The sequence below is a fragment of the Misgurnus anguillicaudatus genome, chromosome 25 (assembly GCF_027580225.2).
Source record: "Misgurnus anguillicaudatus chromosome 25, ASM2758022v2, whole genome shotgun sequence".
NCBI lineage: Eukaryota > Metazoa > Chordata > Actinopteri > Cypriniformes > Cobitidae > Misgurnus > Misgurnus anguillicaudatus.
This window is the reverse complement of record NC_073361.2, coordinates 19,278,239-19,299,714: the sequence shown is the minus strand read 5'-3', so window position 1 is coordinate 19,299,714 and position 21,476 is coordinate 19,278,239. Positions and strand designations below refer to the sequence as shown.

General features: G+C 36.1%; 2 protein-coding genes across 2 annotated transcripts in view; both read right to left on the bottom strand.

Annotated features, from left to right (window-relative positions):
• Positions 1-9,513, bottom strand: part of c25h8orf34 (chromosome 25 C8orf34 homolog) — a 113,964-nt gene extending 104,451 nt beyond the window's left edge. The window contains exon 1 of the mRNA XM_055182298.2: positions 9,140-9,513. Within this exon, the coding sequence (XP_055038273.2) occupies positions 9,140-9,208 (69 nt within the window). The 5' untranslated portion in view covers positions 9,209-9,513. The remainder of the gene's footprint in view (positions 1-9,139) is intronic.
• Positions 9,514-11,887: 2,374 nt separating this feature from the next.
• prex2 (phosphatidylinositol-3,4,5-trisphosphate-dependent Rac exchange factor 2) overlaps positions 11,888-21,476 on the bottom strand; it is a 155,582-nt gene continuing 145,993 nt past the window's right edge. The window contains exons 39-40 of the mRNA XM_055181629.2: positions 16,401-16,468; positions 11,888-13,006 (exon numbers count right to left, since the gene is read on the bottom strand). Coding sequence (XP_055037604.2) covers positions 12,961-13,006; positions 16,401-16,468 — 114 coding nt within the window. The 3' untranslated portion in view covers positions 11,888-12,960. The remainder of the gene's footprint in view (positions 13,007-16,400; positions 16,469-21,476) is intronic.

The window sequence follows — 21,476 nt, the reverse complement described above, 5'->3', positions numbered from 1 at the left end:
ATTTGATGTTTTCCAATGAAACAGGAAGTTGCTGGAACTCATGTATACAGTGTCCGATCTGTCCCAAATTTCACATGATTGCTAAGAGTCCTGACCTGAACACATCTACATAACAATTTTCATTTATAGCCATAGCGCCACCAGCTGGCAACCTGAAGGAACATGTTTTAGCGCCACTTTCAAATATTGAATGAAGCAGCCCTTGGACTGTGTTTAACTTACATGTACGAATTTCGGTATGCTCATGTATTATTACAAGCCCTACAAAAAAGTCTCTTGGAGCAACGCCCTAAACCAAACAGGAAGTCAGCTATTTTGAATTATTTCTCAGATTTTGGCTCAGTTTTTCTCATTTCCAGCAGTCATACTTTAACTAACTCCTCCTACAGTTTTCGTCGGATCATCATCATATTTGGCGAGTGTCATCTTAAGGCCTTTGTGATGCTAAATTGCGAAGGATTTGATTCTATATTAAAATTTGTGTCTATTTCGGCCAGCCAAAATTTGATGTTTCGCTATGAAACAGGTTGCTGGAACTCAGGCATACAGTGTCCGATCTGTCCCAAACTTCACATGATTGCTAAGAGTCATGACCTGAACACATCTACATGTCAATAGTCACTTATGGTTATAGCGCCACCAGCTGGCAACAGGAAGTGACATGTTTACAATGATTATCCAATGTCTGATCTGTCCCAAACTTCACATGATTAATAAGAGTCCTGGACTGAACACATCTACATGTCAATAGTCACTTATGGTTATAGCGCCACCAGCTGGCAACAGGAAGTGACATGTTTACAATGATTATCCAATGTCTGATCTGTCCCAAACTTCACATGATTAATAAGAGTCCTGGAGTGAACACATCTACATGTCATTAGTCACTTATGGTTATAGCGCCACCAGCTGGCAACAGGAAGTGACATGTTTACAATGATTATCCAATGTCTGATCTGTCCCAAACTTCACATGATTAATAAGAGTCCTGGACTGAACACATCTACATGTCAATAGTCACTTATGGTTATAGCGCCACCAGCTGGCAACAGGAAGTGACATGTTTACACTGATTATGCAATGTCCGATCTTTCCCTAACTTCACATGATTAACCTCTTGAAAAGCACCCCCATTCTGGCCCCAAACCATGAAAATACCTACTTTCACTAAAAGGGCTGTTTTTACTAAACTATTTAGAGTACAAGCATAACTGTGGTATCATTAGATAGAAGACACTTTGAGCTTCATTTTCATTTTAAGATAAAAATTTAAAAAGTTAGAGAGGCTGAAGTACATTGTAATAAATTTTTTTTTGCATAACATCTTTTTTAACACTAAAAATCTTAATGATAACTATATGTGTGAAACCTAGAAATGCAATGATGCCAAAGCCACAAGTCTAAAGAAGTTATGTTTCACGTTTGAAGTCAATAGACCCAAAAATGAGGTTCTTACAAGGGTTTTTGTAAGACTAGTGCCTTTTCTAAGTGCCAGTCAGCCACAAAATAAAAGTCTTTTGTTTACATGCATACACGTTCGTTCTTTTTATTGTTTATCCTTATGTAAGCGTATGAAATGCAGTTTCCACACCAGGAAATAAAGCTTCACACAAAGATCGTTGAATTCGTTATCTAATTGGCTACACGTTCTGTCTATCAATATTTTCCATGAAGTCATTGGAGGAACGCGTGAGTCAGATGACGTCACGATATTTGACAGCGCTGTTTGGATATTATGTATTATACTCCCGCCTACTTGTACAAACAAGTTTGAGCGCTGGTTTTGAACGCTAGTGTAATCTCATATACAAGTGTTACGATGTAAATAGTCATCAGATTGTATATTATAATCTATTACAAGACGTGCATGTGCAATCTGATGTAAACAATGGACAATATATCAATATTTCACGGATTATACGCATTTGTGGACAAAAACAGTCATTGGATGTACTTTGTTGGAGAGTTTTTATGGGTTATTCACACATCTGAAACAGAGTGGATTCGATTCGCGTTCCTTATACCAGCACAAAGGTAAGGAGTCAGCTTATTTTATGCATGTTGTCATCTGGACTTCTGTAACAAAATACTATATTTATGATGCTAGAGCAATTGTATCTCAAAACGGACACCATACACTGATGCTAAACCCTTAGACCTTTTAAACGATGTATAGCAATGTTATTATTATTGTTTGTTTGTACACAGTAGGCTATAAATATAGTGTTAGCAGCATTAAAAAAACTGACGTTTTTCCGTGCACGAACTAGTGCGCGTCGAGAGGTTAATAAGAGTCCTGGACTGAACACATCTACATGTCAATAGTCACTTATGGTTATAGCGCCACCAGCTGACAACAGGAAGTGACATGTTTACACTGATTATGCAATGTCTGATCTGTCCCAAACTTCACATGATTAATAAGAGTCCTGGACTGAACACATCTACATGTCAATAGTCACCAGTGTTGGGCAAGTTACTAAAAAATTAGTAATTAGTTACAGTTACTAATTACTTCTTTTAAAAGTAACTGAATTACTCTACCGGTTACTGTATATCAAAAGTAATTAGTTACTTAGAAAAGTAACTTTTAAGTTACTTTTATGTCTGCTTTTTAAATGTAAATATGAACAGTACTGAACAGTCAAACAGTAAAATGATATGGATGGGCTATTTTACACGTAAGACTCTAATATATCACATACTGTAGGAGCCTATTTTGCTTTAGATTCAACCTTTGAATATTTTTGTTAGAAATTATCTTAATATTTAAACTTAGTTTATTTATGTATATCATTTAGACCATTTAGACAAATATTCTGCATGTTTACAAAAATATAAAATGTGTTAAAATTGTGTAGTGTCTCTTTAAACATTTGGAGACAATTGTGTCAACATGTCAAATTTTCTAAAATAAATTATAATTTTTCTGATTTCATATTTATTTTAATAAGTTAGAAACGTCTCCGCTGTGTCCTGCTGACAGGCACGATGCGTGTGCAGCAGATGAGGCAAATTATGGGTCCTCCGAAGGTTAGACCGTCTCATTTCAGTTCTCTTCGCGAACTTCTGAGCGCCTTGAATGGGCAAGTGCTCACCTTTTATTGCATGCTTAGTAGGGTGCAGCACTTGAATTGGAACACAGCTTGTGAAGCTTGCCACAGGGACTGCGCTCTGTGGTCATATATTGTTTGTTTTCTGTTGGATTTAAATGATACACAGGATTAAAGGAAGATATTTATTCAGAAAACGGAGTAGGCTACGTGGATTGTTTTGTCGGACGGACACAGAGCGAGTGGATTGTTTTGTCAGATGGACACAGAGCGAGTGGATTTTTTGTTCGGATACGGAGAGACTGAAACTAAAACTAAAAGCGAGCTCACACATACTATGGAGTTTTAACACGGGTGTACACCGCAGTGTGAATATTTTAGTGGAAACAACAATCGCGGATCGTTCTCTTCCATGAAGCCGATGTAAACATCTAAGAATATATGATAATTTCTTAGATTTATTACCTTTGTGGACTACAAATGCAAGTTGATGTCATACTGCGATTGCTTGGTGAAGATAATTTACAAACATGAGACCGGATGGATTATGACTTGCGCACAATTTTTAAACAAAGGTATGTTGTCCCGTTTAGATTTTTCATGTTCATTCTATATGCACTGTCAGCTATGATGAAGTGTAATGAATCATTGCGCCGCCAACTACAGTCCTGCGACGTCAGATATGTCTTGTCTATTTTTTACAAAATAGAGTAACGCGCGTAACGAACTCATTTAAATTTCAGTAATTGTAATTGCGTTACTTGATTTAAAAAAATAGTGGAGTTACAGTAACGCGTTACTCCCATCACTGATAGTCACTTATGATGCCAATAGTCAGTTACGGTCATAGCGCCACCAGCTGGTAACAGGAAGTAACATGTTTACAATGATAATGCAATGTCGGATTTGTCCCAAACTTCACATGATTGATAAGAGTCCTGGACAGAACACATCTACGTGCCAATATTTACATGTAGTCACTCATACACACACACACTCGCTCACTCACTCTCTCTCTCTCATGCTATCTTACACGATGCTACCTTGCTGTCATTTGTAATTAGCAACAGGAAATGTGGCACATTATACTACACTTTTAAATGGTTCACCTATGTTTACATGCTTAAATGCCTATTTACTACTGTTCCCTTTAATTCTTCTCATGCCACGGCGTGGCGGTGTCAGGTGTGCGAGGGCCCTTCCATCACTGCTTGCAGTTTTAATTATAACATTATAATTCATACATGTATCACAGTAACACTGCAAAAATAAAGACAGAAAAACAGATCCAACTAAAATCAAGTTTTATTTATATACAAACAATAAAGAACGCTTCAATAATTAAGGTTTTTGCAGTAGCGGATCAGCTCACTAATCGGGCTTTCTGCCTCCTGGCTGCGCGCGCACCCTGTAATGTTTGTAAACCTGCAACCCGTCTATACAGTTATAGAGTTGTTTCCTCATGCTTAACGTAGGCAAAGTGTCAAAAAAGCAGTTGGACGTGTTACAGAGTGTTTCTGTGCCGAATGCACTTCGCCAGGGTTCGTACAAGTTTCTGAAAGTTTTTTTCGATTACAGTTCTAACTGACGTTTCAGGGGTTTTCTATACGTATCATTTCTTTATATGGGCACTTCCCCCGGAAAACCCCACCCACCTGTCAATCAGCGGGAGACGCTAGAGCTTGCTAACAGCTTATCACGCCACTCAGCTTTGTTTAATTTCAAAAGTCAACAATGGCACGAAAAATGAAGTGTGTTTTTGGATGTAAGGAGAAGACATCCAGCCTCATGAAAACAATGGATATAGTTTATTATCCAGTGTAGCAGCAGAGTTTTGCGTGTGTGTTTGATGCAGTGGATTTTCCCAACCGGGTCATGACGAGTTGCACGCGGTAAGTAAGACTTCTGTCTTATGTTGGAAATAGTCGCGTGCATTTTATATAAATGACACGAACATGTAGTGAATCATAAGTTAAAACAGTGTTGTATAGTGTTGCATGACTCGTACTCTCTCCTCCCGCGGTATAACTCCTCCTTCTTCATTAACTCCTCCTTCTTCATTTCGTACGTTATCGGAAAGATTGGGTAAAGCTAATCTTTCTTTTATAAATCTGATTAAACTAAAGACTCTTCGGAGATATAAAGGATGTCATACTACTCTATAGGTACTCCAGATTAACATCAGAAATGCAGAAACAGCGTGTGTTACGTGAGTTTTAAAACTAAGGTATGCTCTTTTCTAGCTTGTTAAGGAACTTTAGTATTTCAGTACCTGAAACATTAACAGAAAATGCTGCTTTACAGTAAAAAAAAAAAACTTTTCTTTCATCAAGCGAAGCATATAAATTATTGGGGAAAAAGAAGGAAAGCAAGTCCTCAGTGCAGATAATCATCCTCATTATATTCATTTAAAGCACACCTGAGAGGCAAAAGAAAGTTCTTCTAGGAAATCTCATGCCAATACCAATAAGCATCTCTCTATTCATTAGTGCAAAAGAGTGTGCTGTACAAAACAGTACAGATATACCTATAATTCTCAGCCCCCGCACAATATGTCAGTCTTCTGGAATATAAAACAGTAAAAGCATTAATATGATGAGGGAATACTTTGTTTATATTGCTTTGAAGACATATACGTATGCTGCAAGTGTTGCTGCTCAGTGTTATATTATACCATGTTTATTGCAGGAGCATCTCCTCATTAATTTAGAGCAGGCTGAAGGCTGTCTGCAGTGTAGACTTTTGACCAGCCTTGCTGGACATAAAAATAAAAATTATGTCATCATTTACCTACTCACCCTGTGTTGTTCAGTACAGGTTTGGAAAGGAGTTAAGTAAATTATGACAGCCGGGGTTTTTTTTTGGGTAAACTATACCTTTTAGTGAATCTTTGCTGCTTTTACAATGAGTATAGTGGTAACATATGGAGCTAATCAGAAACTGATAACAGTTATGATGTGTAAACAACTAGCGCTCTATTTTAGTTGTTTGCCATGACATTATAAAGTAACACAGATGCATAGTGTCTGTATGCCCCATGTGAACCCATATACTTAAAAAAAAACTGCACAGTATTCCTTATATATTTTGTCACAATCCACGGATGATGGAAAATAAGATATATTTAGGATCGCACTTTGCAGTACAGTATTCTAATTACTGTCTATTTACTGTACTAAGTACTATACAACACAAAGAACATATAATCAGGGAAATCAGGGCTAGTTGTCACAATAATCTCAGTGTTTACCAGTCCAATTACACACAAAATGTGTCTTCATATGAGGTGGTATATAAATGAGGGCATACAAAATGCTTTTCTGTAGCCTATTTAGAGATGTAGCAGAATAAGACATTATTTTCTGGAGTAAAAAGTAAAATCATTGATCTTTATTACATCATGTGTACTTTTCAGCAGTTTCAGTGCAATGCAATGCACTGCAATTATTACTGATTTACTTGTAAAATTAATTCAAATCAGTTTTTTTAAAGATGATATGTTACATCTTACAATGCAAAAAATCCTATACTTACACAGTTTTTGTGATGCCTTCGAATGCACTTATCTAAACATCCTGCAAGATAGTCGATGGAGCAGCAAACTCCTTCATGCCTTGATTTCAAACAAATCTAACTCAAATCCAACAGGATACTTTAGTTTTTACTGTAACATACAATTTCCGGATACTACAGTGTTTTTGAACTTTACCATAGTAAATATATTAATGTATACAACAATACATAATACAAATTTTCACAGAATAACTACTACAATACTACAGAATACTAAAGTGTAGTAGTTCCTACAATATAGCCTACTACAGTAGTATATAGTTTAAAATAGTAAATACTACCACAGTATGTGTTTACGCAAATTAGTCTATATTTCTGGTAAACAGGTTTATCGTCTTGTGAGCAAAAAGGTCAGAAATTTTGTTAGATTTATCTGAAAAGCAAGACATAAACTCTTAGCTTCTCACTATAAGTAAATTATATTTTAAAAAGATGTTTAGGTTATTTAGAAAGACATAAACATAGTATGAAAAATATTTTTGCACTACATTCAATTTTCTCATTTGAAACTAATACACGGTTTAAATAAAGACAGAAAGCGGTGATGAAGCACCGGGCGCGCAGCCCGCTAACAGCACCCCGCGCGTTCACGTGACGCCGCTGTCCATGGTACCAGGTCACTCGCGCGCTGCTTTTAGCTTTATTGCTGTTTAATATTCAGCCCATGCACGCGGTCCCTGCTACAAGACAGTTGATTCATCAGCAGTTTGACTTATAGAGACTGTAATCTTTACTACAGGAACCTCATAGATAACAGCAGGGCTGAATGACAACGCTTTTTTGGTCCATTATGGTATAGACAAAAAAAGTATTTTTTTTCTAAAGGTCCATTTCGATTCTTTTTGGAAATCTGTTGCATTTGTTTTAGGTTTGTCCATCACATTCCCACTCGATTGTTTAATACTGATGTAGAAAGTACTAGTTTATATATGAAGAGTTTGGTTCCAAAACGCAATAAATCCATTTTGACAAATTTTGGTAAAAACGTGTTTTCTATACCAAGAAAGTGACAAGATGAAAACAACTATTTTCTGTTACAAACTTTCACACAGCATCTTTAGGTTATAAAAACATAAAAAATTCAAATCCATAAGTTGATTTTCAAAGATTTATTATAAAAACGGATTATTTTTTCCACAAAATGCAATAAATCCATGACAAGTTTTTATTCAAAATGCTATAAATCTATTGAATCAATAGCCTATATAAATGTGCATTCATCTTTGCCATGTTATATTCATTTAGTTGACTAGTTGTACACACTAATTAAAAATATAAGCATTAATGTTATTAATCAAAACACTTACTTTGTCATATTAAGAACACTGTCATTGCGGTTACTTGACGTCTTCGCTTAACGTCTTTCACAGCGATCGACTGTAAAATGTTTTTGGTCCTGCTCGATTTTCGTTGACTTTGAGTAAAATAATGTAAAGTTTTTCATAAGATCCTCTGGGGTCAATGTGTTAGCATGAGAAGCTTGATGCTGTCGGGAGAACAAGCACCCGTCTCCCGAGTGCCTCTCAGGGAAAATGTTAGATGCTGATGGCTTACGTTTCTTTCCCATCACAGAAAACCATCACAGGTTTATCAATGCAATTAAAGTATTATTTTGTTTTGTTTGTTGATCACGTAGTACAAAGTAGATGAGGAAAACTAGGACTCCGTGTACTCAGCGCGTCCGCCATTGTTTGTTTACATTGCGTGAACGGTCCGCTGTAATATCAGAAATGGAGTTATTGCGTTCTGGAAAAAGGGGGAGTGGCGTTTGTCGCATTTTGGGAAAAAAGGGAGAAAAGATGACAGAATAACACGGCGGATATTGGATTTTGCGTAAAATTAAAAATTTACTTTTAACTACTGACCTGATATAATGCTGATTTTGGCAGTAACTCATTTTTTTTCAAAAATGGCGTTTATTGCGTTTTGGAACCAAACTCTTCATATATTTATAGCATTTTAACAATTTGATCCAAAATTACACATCACAAATGAAAGAACATGACTGAAAAGGGACAAAATAGGCCAAGGATGACTTAGACATATCTCCCAAACATATTTCAATACTAAACTCAGGATGCAGTAGTAGAAACAATGCCATACATCAGTTTGGGTTACTGATAGAAAGCGTCCAGTCAGCAAAAAACATCTCGCCTCACATTATCTCACATCATTTAAATAGAGTAAGCTATCAAGCAAGGTGCTTACTGTATGAATATAATTTAATAAACATTCAACAAGACAACATTTCTACTTATTTTTAGTTTACATTACAATTAAATCAAGTGAATGATGTTTTACATTGTCGCCATATAGACAGACGTGTTGTTTGCATGCATGCATACAATATAATTGAACTAAAAATGTCAGGACATCAAATGAACTCAATTCACGTCGAGATCTGTGTTCACTTCCTATTTCTATTAAAGTGCAGCGCAGAGCAAATCTCAGATGGCTCACAAAAATCTTTGACAATTTCTATCGTCAAAAGTTGTGAAAAGGCAGCAGCATACCTCAAACAAGGGTGCGATTTTATTCTTCTCCAGGTATGATTGTATTTTTGTCTGCTGTAGAGACGCCATAGAGAATTTCTTGCATTAAACAGCAATCGGTAAGGATATCGCTAAACGTTGGCACGCATCTTCAGACTGCAGATCGACCATCAGACGGGATTGCGACAGATGTCTAACAGAGAGCGAGTGGATATCCAGAGCTCAGACTCCGGCGTGGGTTCAAGCACATGCTGAAAGTGTCCTCGTTTGGTTACTATCTGATGGGACTATCCCTCCTCGGTCTCGGCAGAGTAACTGGCGACGGCTTTCTTCCAAAGCCAATGAGGAAGATCACAGCCCGGATCAATCTTTAATTCATTGGCTGTTCAGTTTTTATCCTCAGGTCTAAGAGACCCGCCCTCATACCCAGAGTAAGGATAAGGGTTATGTACAGTAGTATATTATATTGTTTAATGCATTAAAACATATGATCCGTGCACAGTATATTATACTGTATAATTCAACAAAACTTATGGTACGTGCACAGTAGCCTATATTAAACTTTATAATGTATACTGTAAAACCCTGTGTTAGTAAAACATATGGTCCATGCATAGTATGTTAAACTGTATAATGAATTATAACATTTGGTCTGTGCACTGTGTATTACACTGTATAATGCATTACAACATTTCATCTGTGCACTGTATACACTGTATAATGCATTAAACATCCATGTGTAGTATATTAGCACAATATATTATACTGTATAATGCCTTAAAACATCTGTGCACAGTTTAATATACTGTAAAATGCATTCAAATATTTGGCTCATGCACAGTATACACACTATGTAGACATACGGATCCACAAACAATATATAATATAATGCATAAAAACATATGGTCCGTGCACGATATATAATACTGTATAATGCATTACAACATTTGGTCTGTACACTGTATATTACACTGTATAATGAATGCATTACAACATTTGGTCTTTACACTGTATATTACACTGTATAATGCATTAAAACATCTGTGCACAGTTTAATATACTGTAAAATGCATTAAAATATTTGCCTCATGCACAGTATACACCCTATGTACTGTAGACGTATGGATCCACATACAATATATAATATAATGCATTAAAACATATGGTCCGTGCATGGTATATTACACGGTATAAAGCATTAAAACATCTGTGCACATACTGTAAAATGCATTAAAATATTTGGCTCATGCACAGTATACACACTATGTAGACATATGGATCCACATACAATATATAATATAATGCATTAAAACATATGGTCCGTGCATGGTATATGATACTGTATAATGCATTAAAACATATGGTCCATGTGCGGTATATGATACTGTATAATGCATTACAACATATGGTCCATGCACAGTATATTATACTGTATAATTCATCAAAACTTATGGTCCGTGCACAGTATATTAAACTTTATAATGCATACAGTATAATGGATTAAAACATATGGTCCGTGCAATGTATATTACACTGTATATTGCATTATAACATATAGTCTGTGCACTGTATATTACACTGTATAATGCATTACAACATATAGTCTGTGCACTGTATGTTATATTGCATAATGCATTAACACATGGTCCGTGCACTGTATATTACACTGTATAATGCATTAAAACATCCATGTGCAGTATATTAGCACAGTATTTTATACTGTATATTTTCCATACACTATTATACTGTATAATACCTTAAAACATCTGTGCACAGTATAATATACTGTAAAATGCATTAAAATATTTGCCTCATGCACAGTATACACACTATGTAGACATATGGATCCATATACAATATATAATATAATACATTAAAAAATATGGTCCGTGCACGGTATATAATACTGTATAATGCATTAAAACATGCGGTCCGTGCATGGTATATGATACTGTATAATGCCTTAAAACATGTGGCACGCTATATGATAACGTATAATGCCTTAAAACACGTGGTCCGTGCACGGTTTATGATAGTGTACAATGCATTAAAACATGTGGTCCGTGCACGGTATATGATACTGTAATGCATTACAACATTTGGTCCGTTATAGTTTGAACATACACCTACAGCATAAAGTCCGTCGGTTACACTAAACAGAATGATTGCAAAGCATCTGCTACCTATACGTTGTACTGTCATTGACAGATATGACAGGAGAATTACGACAGGTAAAAATGTATGTCTAAGACATTTGACTGCATGCAGAAGCCATTAGCAAGATTTCACACAAGTATAACTGGCCTCATACCAGCTGCACATTTGATGGATGACAGTGCAGCACATGAAGCAGCAGGCTGTTTGTGTGGACTCAGACTTATGCATGCTGTCAAATGAAGACTACATTAATTATTACACAGATTTGTGACTTTATGTGACAAGTCTTTTGCAGAAATCTAGTTTCAAGAGTCACAGGTCTCTATCACATAAGATGATTTTTTTTTTTAAAAGTAAGAAATAAGGTACAAAAGGCTGTGCTGTTGACCAGAGCAAATTATGATTTTCTCTGAGAATTCATATTTTATTTGTATAATCTTAATATTTTAATGGGTAGACTGGGAACTCAAGGCTAAAATAAAACACAAACATGAAACTCCGCCTCTGCCGTGCAGTGATACACAGAATCGTTGGGTGCAGTGGTCATAGCTTTGTTTTTAACTTATATGCAAAACACATCTATTGAACAATCGGAAACAAGGATTGGAAAAAAACGGTTTATAACATGATTTAATTTCTTTTACTGTAATTTAACATTACAGTTTATTTTAATAAAAGGGAAGATAAACAGATTTTCAGGATAGAAGAATAAAACATGCATTTGAAATTCTCATAATGGGTTAGTTTTATGCAAAAATAAATAAGACTGTTTTCAGTAAAAAGTTTGTACAGTAAAATTTTCACATGAATTTATTTGTCAACACACCTACTTTGATCGAGAGCATTGAAGAGATTTGAAACAGACACTTTATATAACAAAAATATCTTGAATAACTTTTTCTCTCACAAAACAGAACTTACTGTATGTAGTTAATAAGCATTTTCTGTTTAAAGCAATACTGCATAGTAATGATTGACTAATATGTTATTTTAAAGCACTAAGATAACATGCAAAACAAACTCCTGAGTACTGATTATTTTAATTGTAGAGACATATATATGTATATATATATATATAATCCATGTAAGTGTGACATACATAAATCAATAATCACAATGTGTGCATGAACTTTCCAGTATGTCACTATAGATTCACTGAGACTGCAATAATGTTACTGCAAAATTAGCTTAATACAGTATGGTGTTAATATACTCGAACTCAGACCTAATAATGTTGAAGCCAAACCTATACATATGTTTAAATGGAGTGGATCGATATGAGATTAGATCACATAAAAGTTAAACATTTAAGGCATTATTAGGCCAATTCTGTTTAAGACCGAATACAAAATATAAACTATTAACAAACGTATTAACAAAAGAGAGACTAAAGCACTTATTTGAAATTGTTTTGATTGACACTATTGACTTGACAGCAGCTGGGAGATCAGACATCCTGTTTGTTTAATCTTCTGACTGAACTGAGATGCACCATAGCAAAGAATAAAATATAAAAGTATTGGTGCCTTTAGAAAGCTACAGTATGATAAAAGTCAATAGATATTAGGTTGGGAACTGTCTGAGTTGAGAGGTGACAGATTCCTCCGAGAATTGACGTCCAGATATGAATGTGTAGTCCCAGGGTTGGACGAGAGCTGCTTTAGATCTGTTATAGACATGTGGGTTCAGGGGTCACCATCAGGAGGTGGAGGCTGACACAGTTTGTATAATCTGTTAATACAATTAAATACAATTTTAAAAATAGAGATAAAAAACACTGCTTTTATAAACAAATGAATTAAATTAAATGATATATTGACTGAAATAGCAAGACATAATGGTCAAATACATGTATGTTTGTGTAAATAGACCAAAAAAATCCTACAGTGCTTAATACATTTATTAGACCACCTATCTATTTAAAGTAAATCACACAAAGAAGAATAGATGGATTTGTAGAAACACATTTAAAAGTGCATTTTCTAGCTTAGGGGTCAGTAGCGGCTCGTGACTGCTCATCCGAGAGGCGCAAAATTCAAAAAATGTGTTCGGAGTGTCGTGTGTTGCTTGTGTTTTCAAAATATGTGTTTGTTGCGTCATGTGAACCATATGCATCATGTGTTTAGTCCAAATAAGTGCCTGCTGCACACGCGTCAAAACCGTTTATGATAAAAGAGACGCTCACGTTCTACACGCAAAATACACATAAGACACTCTTAACAGTAAACTCGGATTACAAATGAGATTATGAGAGTATCTGGCAAACGCGAGGGTCTTTTTTATCATAAACCCTTTAGCAGCAGGCACTTATTTTGACAAGACAGGTGATGCACATAGGATCATTCAGTGCGCAGAACGCATATTTTGAAATTAAGAACCACACACATGACGGGCTACATACATGTTGTGACGAACTTCGTTCTGGGGATTTACAATATATTGTAAATTATACAATAATTAAAAAGTTAAAAAGTGAAAGAAGAAAAGTTTACCTAAACATAGTATATATTAATTAGGGATGCACCGAATCCAGGATTCGGATTCGGCCGAATACTGGGCTTTTTGACGGGGTTCGGGTTCAGCCGAATCCTAGATTTTTTTTCCACCGAACCGAACCCTAGGCTTGCGCTACGCTGGTCGACATCACGTGGCCGTCGATTACACACATCGGGTGCTGACGTGGAGATGAGCTTATTCTTTCCGTGAGCCTTAGGGGCTGGACACACCAAAACTTTTAAACACGGCTGAAAACACCAAATGCCAGCTGTTTTTCAGCCGAGCGCTTGGTAGCTGTGATGCTTCAGCTGTGAGCCGGTTGGTTGCTGTGGGAATGTCCCGCCCCTCCTCCACTGTAATTTGACGGCCGTGTGAAAACTGACATTGACGAGCGGAGCTTCTCACTCAAAGTTGAATATTTTTTAACTATCGCGCCGGTTTTCAGCGCGGAGCTGCTTGCTTATTGGAAAAACGAGCATGTCGCAACGCACCGCTTTCATTATGCATAGGCTTATGGTAATTGTCAAAATAGTTTTTCCAACTTGTCATCCTGGCATAATGTACAGTTAAAATTAAATAAAATGAAAAATACACTGCTGTGGACGTTGTTTACTTTATTAATGTGTTTTACTGTGTTAATGGAATAAGGATGCGAGTAGGATTCGGTATTCGGTTTCGGACAAATCTTAAACAGCGGATTCGGTATTCGGCCGAACCCAAAAAATCTGGATTCGGTGCATCCCTAATATTAATAAATAAATATAGGCGGTAACAATCAAACAAAGTGGACTTTTCACTGACCTATAAACCCATAACACAGCAGTATATTAAACATCATATGTGCATTATCAATGCCAAACAAATAATCTCATGCTGAAAAGTTATCGTACTGTATCTGGTTTATGCTACACAGTGCCATTCTACAATTATCATGCATTTTTTTAAAACAACTTGTTCATCATGTAAATATTGTAAAACAAGCTCAGCTCAGCCACCAGTATGTCAGTTTCCCTAATAATCAAATTGAATTCTTTTCCTGCTGAACCCCTAACAAATGAGCTGGCTTTATTCAAATAAAAAATCTGTTTAAAGGTGACATAGAATGATTGAACGGAGTATTTATCCTTGTTCTGTGATGTGACATGTAGACAAAAAAAATTTTGTTTGGGTCTGTAATGCCTTAGAAGCTTCCTAAAAACCTCTCTCAGATAGCTCTATTAGGGTGGGGGATTTTAAACAAGTGGTTTTGCACCTATTTTGCTCCCCCTACTGGCTTAACTTGCAATCTCATTACTGATTGGCTGACTTTGCTGCCACTCAAAAAATGTAGCCAATTATTTTAAAGTGGATGGGTTGTTAGATGCCTGTGATGTCATAAGCATCAGTTTTTCAGATTGGGCTGTTTTCTGACTGACATTTCTAAAAGAGGAATTTCTATGAGACTGAGATGTTTAGCACTTTTTGTATGTTTGTGAATGTGGGTAGACTACCATTATTCAACAAAGACAAGGTAAAGATGGTTTATCATTCTCTGTTTGAATGTGAATTCATTACAAATAAAGTCATTTTAAAGGGTTATATCAGGTAAAAATAGCCCCTGTGTATAACATCCATCCTTAAATATCCAGGTAATCCATTAAATGTCTCACTAAAGTGACTTTTTATGTGGACTACTGAGTCTAAGGTACACTAACAGTTTTGTCCCTGCTGAGAAAGCACGAGCAGATCTCTTTTAAAAGCTCACTGCCTTTCAGTAGCTATTTTACTGCAGGAAATGGAGTTGAGCTTTCGAACACGCACACACACACACACACACACACACACACACACACACACACACACACATATAGACGCACACATACACACAATCACAAATACATACACAGATATACACACAATCCACATACACACACCTGCAGTTGGATGTTTAACTAGAGAACATGCGCTTGAAGCTAAACCTGAAATAAACTCAATGTGATGCTTTATGAATTTCATGCATACGGTTTTCTTCATTTTAATTTTGTATGCAAGGGTGAACGCAGCATTTTATGCATATTGTGATACTGCGTTTTTTTAACTGCAGGGATTTATCTGAAGAATAAATGCTGAAGCATCTGTTCCCAATTCACAAATAGCAAAACTGTGGCCACTAATTACTGTGCTGTGTTATGTCTAAAAGGAATTTCAAAGCAAAAAATACATAAGATTTGCATTTTATGATATAAAAAACAAATTAACCAATGAGGTTTCCGACTTTGATGCTTTATAAATGAGACCACACACGATCAGCATGAAAACACACCGAAACTGTATATATGCAAAGACTAATTCAGCATGAAATTATGTTAAGGTCAGTATGTAACAGTAAAACGGTAAGAATGGAGCCTGTACATTAAATGGTTCAGGCTTAATTCATTATTCGAGTTTAATACTTTGGTTTAAAAGCTTACAGCAAAACAATAATTCAGATCAATTTTGAACTGTGTATCTATGGTGTATGACATTTAGGTCCAAAATGATTTCATGCACATTACTGTATGTGGAGGGTTAGTCGTAACCGCAGTGTGAATGTGAGGGGAACAGGACAAATTGACGTGTATGTAGAGTCATTTAGGGTCGTTCTGGTTACCTTGGCACTGTTGACGGGGTGCGGTCCCTCACTCCCAAGTTCTTGGCTGAGTTCTGTACTCTTGCTCCCTAAAAAGAGTCATAATAAAAAATGACTTGTAGGTCTGCAGAACAGTTTGCTATAAATAATCCTAAACTTATTCGGTTTCAAGAAGGTCAAAGAATGAGAGGTGTTGTCATTCACATAAGCCGTGCTGTAAATCCAGCCCATTCTCTGTATTTGCATATAAATAGCACGCAGTGTGAAAAGTCGTGCAATACATACGGCAAATTTTAATTTTGCATGCATACAATATGCCAGTCCTTCCTGTTCACTTATATGACGCACCTTTTCGTGTCGTTTTATGTATTGGTTTCTAATGTTTTTTACCATTGTTGCTTGGGTTTGAGGTTATTAACTTTTTGCTACATAAAATGACATCCTAACCCAAAACCCAATTCTAACCACAACTTCAAGTTACGATGGTTTAAAAATTGACAAAAGCATGCAATCAGAAAAAAAAATGCTGGACATCTGTTGCACCTGATTAAATTATTTTTTTAAAGTGACACTTTTTCAACCTTCATAATATATTTTCAAGCCCCTTGTGATGGTACATCGACTTAAAATAGGTTGAATGACATGTCTACCATTGCCTGACGGGGTCTATATCGCTTTTACTCGTACTTTTAAACTTGGGGTTTCGAAAGTAACCCGAGCACAAAAAGGACTTGTCGGATGAGACCAGAAAGAGAAAACGGGAGAGTGACAGAAAAAAAGGAAGGACGAGGATCAATATTGGGCCAGCGTTCGCTCGCAGGCATGAACTAAAGGAGGAGGAGGGGTTCCTGACCGATTCTGACTTGGCCGTCATGCTTTTGGACTAGTAAGTAATGTTAATGCTAATGATAAAAGTCCTGTCTGGTGCCCGAACACTAATTATTTTGAATTTTGCTGGAGGCTAGGGAGTGTAGAGAGTGACTTCTATCACGTGACTCTGCGGCGTCATAATAGTGTCACGGATTTATGACATGGGCGACCCGGGTCCGATTCCTCTTTAAAGCACTTTTTTTATATAAACTTTAACCATGCGACCACCGTTACAACTGGCCTGTAAACGTGAGCGAAGCGATCTTTTGGCGTTTGAAAAATAAACCTCATGAAATTATATTCATATGACATGCTGGAAGGCACACCGCAGACTTTGTGACCTAAAGAGTTATCTTCTTTTCCTTTGCGACAGTGCTGTGGCGCTTGTGGCCTCTAGGGGCGCTAGACGTGAAAAACAATGTCTAGCGGCCCCTAGTGGGCAAAAAGCTCCACGGTGTGCCTTTAAATGAAATTAACATTAATTCAAATAAATTTCATTTTAAGAAAACTTGATTCAATTATGTTGAACTGGTGTGGATAATTAAATTACGTAGTTCCAACAATTTTTTTAAAGAAAAATCATTTTAAGAAAACTTAATTCAATCATGTGCAACCAGAGATTTTTTTCAGTGTGGAAAATCCTGAATATTAAATGACATCCTGAAGCAAATCCCAAATCTAACCATAAACCCAAGCAACAATGGTTTCAAAAACAGAAAAAAAATGGAGAGACCAATACATAAAATTACATGAAAAAGCTGTATTACGTGAATGGGAAGGACTTGCTGTGTGATTTTATGTTGAGCAAAATCCAAATGTATCTAAAATGAACTAGCGGACAGTGTTGGGGTAACACATTACAAGTAACATGCATTACCTAATAATATTACTTTTCTGAAGTAACAAGTAAAGTAACGCATTACTTTTAAAATGTACACATTAATATTTTAGTTACTTTTTCAAAAAAATAATGCAAGTTAGTTTTTTTGTTTAATTAATATTTTAAAAAAAATATGTACTGAATTAAACTAAAAGTAGTCATATTATGCCCTCCATGCGTACACGCCTGTGTGGGAACAGTTTGAGTCAGAAACGGATGTGGTAGGCCAGAGCTTGACATTTTTGCGATGAAATATGCAATTTCTGAATGCAGAACTTTTCAGTCATAAAACACCTGCAAGGCCTGAAAGAGATCAAGCTTCAGCCAAGAAAAAGTAACGCAAAAGTAACTAAAAAGTAACGTAGGCATTACTTTCCATGAAAAGTAACTAAGTAACGCAATTAGTTACTTTTTTGGGAGTAACTTAATATTGTAATGCATTACTTTTAAAAGTAACTTTCCCCAACACTGCTAGCGGATAAAAACTGCTTTTAAATAAATTTACTTGCATGGTTGAAAGGTCAGTTTGATATAATTTCTTTGTGAACAAATCCCAAGTTTATAAACTGCTCACTAGACCACCAAAAAGCCCCTATATACCCATCAGCCTGCTCTGTGAATGTCCACCACAGACAGCACAGCTTATAACTCTGTAGAGTTCATAACCAGTGGCAGACTGAATCAGTGACTAACAAGCTGAATATGCTGTGAATCTTTAGCTCCAGAGCACTGACCTTGTCAGATTTGTTGACATTTCCTAAAACTTACAGGCCCATCCCAAACTAAAAGAATCACAGACTTGTGTAATGAACAGCGTTTTTACTCCGAGTGGAATCTTATCACGTCAAAATGAAAAATGGCTCCTCGCGCCGTTTCCCTACATCTTGCACATTTCCCAAATGTTAGCCGTTTCCACAAATAGCTTTGCTATCTCAGGTTACTTCAGAGCAAGGTGTCTGGAGCAGGTGCATCAGCGGAGGGGCTTCAGTTCCATATAAACAGTGCTGGGGGACGTCAACTGTGATTGTAAGTGCAACGTTAGCACAAAGGAAAACACAATTTCAGCCCACATCACCGAACAGATACTCTTGCTCTTTAGGGACTGCTGACTGGTAAGTGCATCCAGCATGAGCATTGGTACGGTCAGTGCTGTGTAGTCTCTTATCGTAATATGATAACATCAGCAATTACACCACATTCATCCAAATCGTGTCAGTTACAAGCAGAATCACTCGTGTCTTCAGATACAAGGATGATTATCTGATATCTCGATTGCTTTTTTCAATGATCCTTTTTCTTATAAAAATACAGTATGCATGCTATGGGTCATTTACATCTTGGCATTTCCCGATATAAGAAGTGCTAGTTAATCATTGATCATTGAGTCTGTAAAACGCCGCTCAGCTGGCCGTGCATTTCTAGAGTTAACTTCTGACAATATCACACAGCTCTGCTATTTGGCCTTAGACAGGACAAAAGGATGGTGTGAGTGTTTTTGAGTGAACTATTCCTTGTCAGACCATAAAATTTACAATGACGGTACGGCAGAATTTTAAAACGCTGGACTTCCTGTGGGTGATGACCACACCGGTCAGACATGACTTCATGAATATAAATATGACTGTCGTCTGTCAGAGCTCCCCCTGGCTGACTATTTATTATTATTCACTGTCATACGGACCTCACAGCAAGACATAAAGCAGACTCATCCATCATAATGGCTAGAACTCATTAAATAAGGATGAAAGACGCTGACAAACAGGTCTACTTTTTGTTTCTGTGAATAAACCAGTGGCGGCCGGTCGGTGACATCTTTTTTCAAGGGCGCTCGATGTGAAGTTCATCAGAATATGTATGTAGCCGGTCATGTGTGTGGTTCCTTTTATCAAAATATGTGTTTTGCGTATCAAGAGAACGTGTGTGCATCACGTGTCTTGTCAAAACAAGCGCCTGCTGCAGATGCGTCAAAAGGGTTTATGATAAAAGAAATGCTCGCGTTTGCCAGATACTCGCATAATCTCATGCGTAATCAGAGTTTACTGTTAAGGGAGTGTCTTGTGTGTATTTTGTGAACGTGAGCGTCTCTTTTATCATAAACGGTTTAGACGCGTGTGCAGCAGGCACTCATTTTGACAAAACACGCGATGCACATGGTTCACATGACGCAACAAACATATTTTGAAAACGCAAGCAACACACATGACACTCCGAACACTTTAAACAACATTTTAAATTAGCACCACTCGGATGAGCAGTCACGAGTCACCACTGGAATAAACACAAAAGTATTGAACTGTTAATCTCACTGGAATAACAACTTAAATTTGGTTGTATTTTTTATAATTCAGCTTACACAGTAAAAAAGTGAAAGCTGCTCTACTTAAAAAACGTACACCTAAAAAATATCTTACTTTAACTCATTCCCTGCCATTGACGAGTTATCTCGTCAATTAAGAGAAAATTTGCATGAAAAAACGTGTTCCTGATGAGTTTTTATGGTTATCCGCGACTGAAAAAAAAAACTGAAGCAAAAAATGATTTATTCACTTTACACTCCTTGTATGTTTTGATAATCATTCTGAATCTGATCTCTAATTATTTCAGCTTTTTGCTAAAATGTTTGTATTTTTGAAGAAAAATACTAATATTTAAGATATTTAAAGTTTATAAACAAATAAAGATAGGATGAAAGTTTTTTTTCCCATTTAGTTTGTTTGTTTGAAAGCAGAGGGTCTGTTCTTTCATTTGATATAATTTGTATGTTTATATATTTTAGAAGAAAAAATTTCTGGAAGCCATTTTGTGAAAATCATAAAAAATGCTGGCGGGCAACTTTAAAAAAAAAATGCTGGCGGGGAATGAGTTAGGGAAAAATGTTAGGTTTAAAAAAATTACATCAATTGGTAAAACCTAAAATATTGAAACAATTTCAACCTAAATTTTTCAATTACCTCTTTCCCCGCCATTGAGGAGTTTTCTCATCAATTAAGAGAAAACATTTCCCTGATAAGTTTTTACGATAATCTTTGCTTCCTATAAAATCCAATAGGTGGCGCTCTTACCCAATTTATAACTGAACATAAATTTTTACATAAATTTATAACACAATTTTTAACACTGAAGCATCAGATAATTATTTTAACAATAATTATAAATAATTAAAATAACAATTATTTTAGCTTTTTGCTCAAAATGTGGTAGTTTTGAAGAAACTTACTAATTTTTGAAAGGTTATAAAAAGAGAACAAATGAAGATAGGATGAAACTTTTTTCTTTTTGTTTGCTTTTTTGTTTGTTTAAAAGAAGAGGGTCTTTCATTTTAAATCTATTTGTATGTTTATAATATA